We start from the raw sequence: 4,992 nt of genomic DNA, 5'->3' as shown, positions 1-4,992 counted from the left end.
ATATGCAATATTAATTATAAGTTGGCATATTGTTGTTTGTTTGAATTTACTCTAACACATCAAGCAACTTGCAGGTTAAGTTTAATTTTAATTTGAAATGATAAAATATAGAGGCAATGTTGCTGCAAGAACACAAAAAATAAAATATTGACAATCATGCAACCTGCTGGATTTAAGTTTATTATTTTAGGTTTTGAACAGGTTAACATTTAGCATGGATGCAAAGTAAGGAATGACAAGAATGGAACAAGGCAAGCGTTTACTTTGAAACTAATGTTGCATTATTGCGAGTACCTTGCAGGTGGTTTTGTCACTCTCGAAGTTCTTCGGAGTTGGGGTGTTTCTACTCGAGTTTCTGCAGTGGGCGTTCCAAGCTGTTGACGAGGAGTTCCCATTCCCTGATTGGGCTGAACAAGTCCATTGCGACTTTCGCTGTGAGCATTGGCTTCTGACATTTCTTGAATGTTGTCCTTATTTGGTCCATATATCTGGTAGTAGTTTGATGACTGTATTGGTCTGTTGTCAAACCTCTTTTTCATGTGGTGAGTTGTTCGTACATAAGTGCCATGATTTGTTTTTATCTCATATGATCTTGGGTTTTCATGGTTTTTCTTTACCACTATGGCTGGTTCCCAGTTTTCACCTGTGTACACCAACACTTTGTCATTGTCTTGAAAGGTAACTATTTTTCTCTTTGCTGTCTTGTTGTATTGTTTCTCTGATCGTTCTTGTCTCTCCACCAGCTTCCTATTAACTCCTTCTTGTACTTTTGGTTTCAGAGTTTCTTCTGTCATTGGAATCTTGCATTTGAGGACTCTGCTGTTGAGGAGTTGAGATGGTGACGCGTTCAACACATCAATTGGAGTGTTTCTATAATTGAGAAGTCCCATTTTGTAGTCTTCATTAGACTCTTTGGACTTGGTTATGATTTGTCTTGCTATTCCAACTGCTTTCTCTGCTTGACCATTTGACTGCGGGTACCTCGGAGAACTAAAGATGTACTTGAAGTTTCCGGTATCAGCAAGTTGTAAACAGACTTGAGAGTTGAACGGGTTGTTGTCTGAGTATATGATGTCAGGAAATCCATACCTGCTGAATAGATCACTCAGAACTTCATTGATGGTTTCTGCTGACTTCGACTTGATCTTAATTATTTCCAGCCATTTTGAGTAACAGTCCATTACTATTAAATAATTTTCACCTTTGCAGTACAAAATGTCTGCTGCTAAGTGCGACCATGGTCTTGTTGGTAGTGTTCTTTTCTCCATTGGCTGCTTGAAGTTTTTTGGCTGATGTTTGCTGCAGGTTTGACATGCTTGGAGAAGGCTGGTAATGTCCTCTTGAATGTTTGGCCAATACACTGACAGCGCCGCTAGTTTGCTAGTTTTGGAGATTCTTTGGTGACCTTCATGAAGCTTCTCGAGCATACCCTTTCTGAGTTTCACAGGTATTATGACTCTCTGGCCATAAAATAACAAGTTGTTATCTAGGTGAATGTCTGAACTTTTTTGCCAATAAGGCTTTATTTTTGCTTCCACTTTGTTGATTGCTTCTGGCCAACCATCCAGTACGATTCTCTTTAGCATTTGTAACTCCTCATCTTGGTTTGATTCTTCTCTTATTTTGTCTTTTAGTGGACCTGATATAGGTGAAAGATTGGTCATTGTGTGGATGACTACGTTCAAGAGGACTTCATCTGATTTTTCTTCTGGCAGTGGATCTCTGCTTAATAAGTCCGCAATATACATCTGCGATCCTGGGATGTATTGTACATTTAGTTTGTACATCAGTAGTTTTATGCGCAGAGATTGTAGTCTTGTCGATCCTATTTCAGGTACATTTTTCTTGAATATAGTCACTAATGGCTTATGGTCTGTGTGGACTGTGACTTCCCTGCCATATATCCAAAAATGAAATTTCCTTGCAGAGAACAGGATTGCAAGCATTTCTTTCTCCACCATGGCATATCCTTGCTCGGTCTTTGTTAAGCATCTTGATGCGAATGAGACTGGTTTCTTGTTTTGCAGGAGACAACTTCCTAAGCCAAAACTTGATGCATCGCACTGGATTACTATGGGTGCATTCTCTTGAAAGTTTGCCAGTATAGGAGCATTTGTGATCATGTCCTTTATTTTCTGAAGTGCTTCTTCATGGCATTCCAACCACATCCATTTGTTTTTCTCTTCCAGTAGTGGTCTCAAAACTTGCATTAGAGTTGCAAGATTTGGTATATATTCTCTCTCATAGTTTATTGATCCCAAAATTTTTTGTAGCTGCTTCTTGTTGAGAGGAGACTTCAGTTTCTGTATTGCTTCAACCCTTGTAGGGTCTACTGTTCTTCCTTCCTTGCTAAAGATGTGACCTACATATTTGACGGAGGTCTTCCTGATCTGTATCTTGCTAGCATTTATCCTGGCATTTACTAATGTAGCTCTTTGTAAAAAATTATACAATGCCTTATCATGCTCTTCTCTGTTTCTTCCTGATACAATAATATCATCAAAAAATATTGTGACACCAGGTATGTCTCCAAAATAGAACTCACATCTTGCCTGAAAGATTTCTGGTGAAGCATTTAATCCAAACGGGAGTCTATTAAATTTATAACACCCAAAAGGTGTGGAAAAGGCACATACTTCACTGGATTGAAGATCAAGCTCACAATGCCAAAACCCATCCTTTAAATCTACTACTGAAAAGAATTCATTGCCTGCTAGTCTTGATTGTATGAATTCCACTGAAGGTATTTGGTAGTAGTTCCTTTTAATGGCTTGATTTAAATCTTTTGGGTCCAGACATACTCTTATGTCTCCGTTGGGCTTCTCTCTTATGAGCATATGGGACACCCATGATCTTGGTTGCTCGACTGGAGAGACTACTTCTTGTACCGATATTTTGTTTATGTACTTCTTGACCTTTTCTTCAATTATGAGTGGTACTCTTCTGGGCGGATGTCTAGTGGGTTCTACATCCTTATCTACTAATAAAGTTACCTTGTCAGGAAACTTCCCTGTGCCCACAAACAACTGCTTGTTGCTCCTGATGAGGTGTCGGGCTGTCTCATCAGTGATGCACTCCAGTGTCTTTTCTAGATCTTCACAATGAGGGGTTTTCTTTGTCTGCACGCTTAGACACACTGGAGTACTTGCGTGAACCCTCTTGATTAGGCCCAGTCTCAGTGAAGTGGTTCGACTAAGAACTGGTACCTCTTCTGTGCCAATGATGACGAAGTCCAGTGTGGTTTTGGTGCCTCTGCAAGCACTGGGCAACTGCACTTTACCCAACACAGGAACTTCCACTTCTCCATAGGCCAGGGTACGTGGTGCTGGTTTGATGATACAGTCATCAGGGATGATTGATAGGTGCTGAATTGGTAATGTGTCAACATCAGAACCTGTGTCAATTTTGAATTTGATTATCTTGTTACACACTTCAATTGGCTCAATCCAGATTGACGGATCTTCATCAGGCACACTTCTTAGCATTTTGATATGAACGGTATTGTCCTCATCTGAATTTTTCCTCTGAGTTAAAGTGTTGATGTAGTAGTAAGGATCTTTCTTAAACTGACTTCCAGACATAGATCCATGGGGTTGTTTTGATTCCTGTTGCACTGTGATACTGTCTACTTTTCTTAATAGGCAACATTGGGTGAAATGATTGCGTCTGCCACAGTTGTTGCATGTTGCTCCCTCTGCTGGGCATTCACCAAATTCATGTCTGGTTTGACATCTTCGACATGGTTTCTTTCTAAATGAATCTGGTGCTGGTGAGGAGGCTCTTCTGTGAGGGGATTTAGACCCTGATTTCTTGTATGGTGATATTGACGCTGATCTTCGATACTTGTCTCTTGATGATCTTCGATGACTATAGCCTCTTGATGATTTTTCATAGCCGTCTCTTGATGATCTTCGATGATGAGGAGATTTTGATTGATACCTTGATGGAGATTTTGATTGATACCTTGATGGAGATTTTGAATATTTCTTTGGAGACTTTGATGATCCTTCATAATAATTTTCATAGTAGTGTCTTCTTGGTGATTTCGATCTTGATTTATAGTTGTTTTGATAGTGTTGGTTATATCTTGATAGATGATGGATTTTTCCATTCATTGATGATGTTGCTTGAGTTAGAGTTTCATGTTCTTTAACTAATTTCACTATATCACTTGCGTCTTTTCCTTTTGATGCTTGTTTAAAGAGATGTTGCTGGAGGCCTGGATCAGTGACTGATTCTACGATATTGTCAATAATCATTAACTCTTCCATGCCGTTTACAAACTCACATTCAGTGGCCCTTTGTCTTAGATGTACTACATAATCATCAATGTTTTCGCCGTCCATGCGCCTCCTACTTCTGAACATCAATCTGTTATGAATTGGATAGCTGGTTGGTTTTACAACCTTGTCTATTGCTTCAATTAGCTTTTTATATGACAACTTATCTGCGTCAGTTACTTTCCAATTTTTGAAATGGTTCCTTGCTTCCCTTCCTATGAATGTTAAGAGGACACCTGCTGCTGCTTTGTCATCCTCCACCTTATTAGCTTGAAGATATATTTCTATGTCATCCTTAAATGCTGCCCAGGATTCTTCTAGCTTTCCTCCCAATGATAGGGATTGTGGTGGTGGTACTAGTGCCATTATACCTTGAGATTTTCTTGATTAGTGGTTGATAAGATGGCCTTGACCTTGGGGTGATGATGACCTTGAGGCTTGAGGATGGATGGATTTGCAGATGAACTTGGCTTTCTCTCTTCTTAATTACTTTTTCCCTTCTCTAACACCTACTGACTGCGCCATGTAGTAGGGTCGTATTGTCAGAGAAGGTAGATGGGTTTGATATAACTTATTTATTAGCTAATGGTACAGATAACTGGTTGAGCTACAGACTGTCTGAGAGTTCCACGATGACTGACTAGCGTGGGGTATCGGCAGATACGAGGAAAACTGCTGTTGCCGCTAGGTGGCGTTGGTTGCAGGGAATGGC

General features: G+C 39.8%; 1 protein-coding gene across 1 annotated transcript; it reads right to left on the bottom strand.

Moving 5' to 3' along the window:
• Window positions 1-281: 281 nt before the first annotated feature.
• On the bottom strand, window positions 282-4,646 carry LOC113215408 (uncharacterized protein K02A2.6-like). The gene has a single exon (XM_052267416.1). The coding sequence runs from the start codon at window positions 4,644-4,646 to the stop codon at window positions 282-284; it is 4,365 nt and encodes a 1,454-aa protein (XP_052123376.1).
• Window positions 4,647-4,992: the final 346 nt, after the last annotated feature.

Source organism: Frankliniella occidentalis, unplaced genomic scaffold (genome assembly GCF_000697945.3).
Source record: "Frankliniella occidentalis isolate FOCC.00 unplaced genomic scaffold, Focc_3.1 Scaffold51, whole genome shotgun sequence".
Taxonomy (NCBI): Eukaryota; Metazoa; Arthropoda; class Insecta; order Thysanoptera; family Thripidae; genus Frankliniella; species Frankliniella occidentalis.
This window is presented reverse-complemented; position numbering and strand designations above follow the sequence as displayed.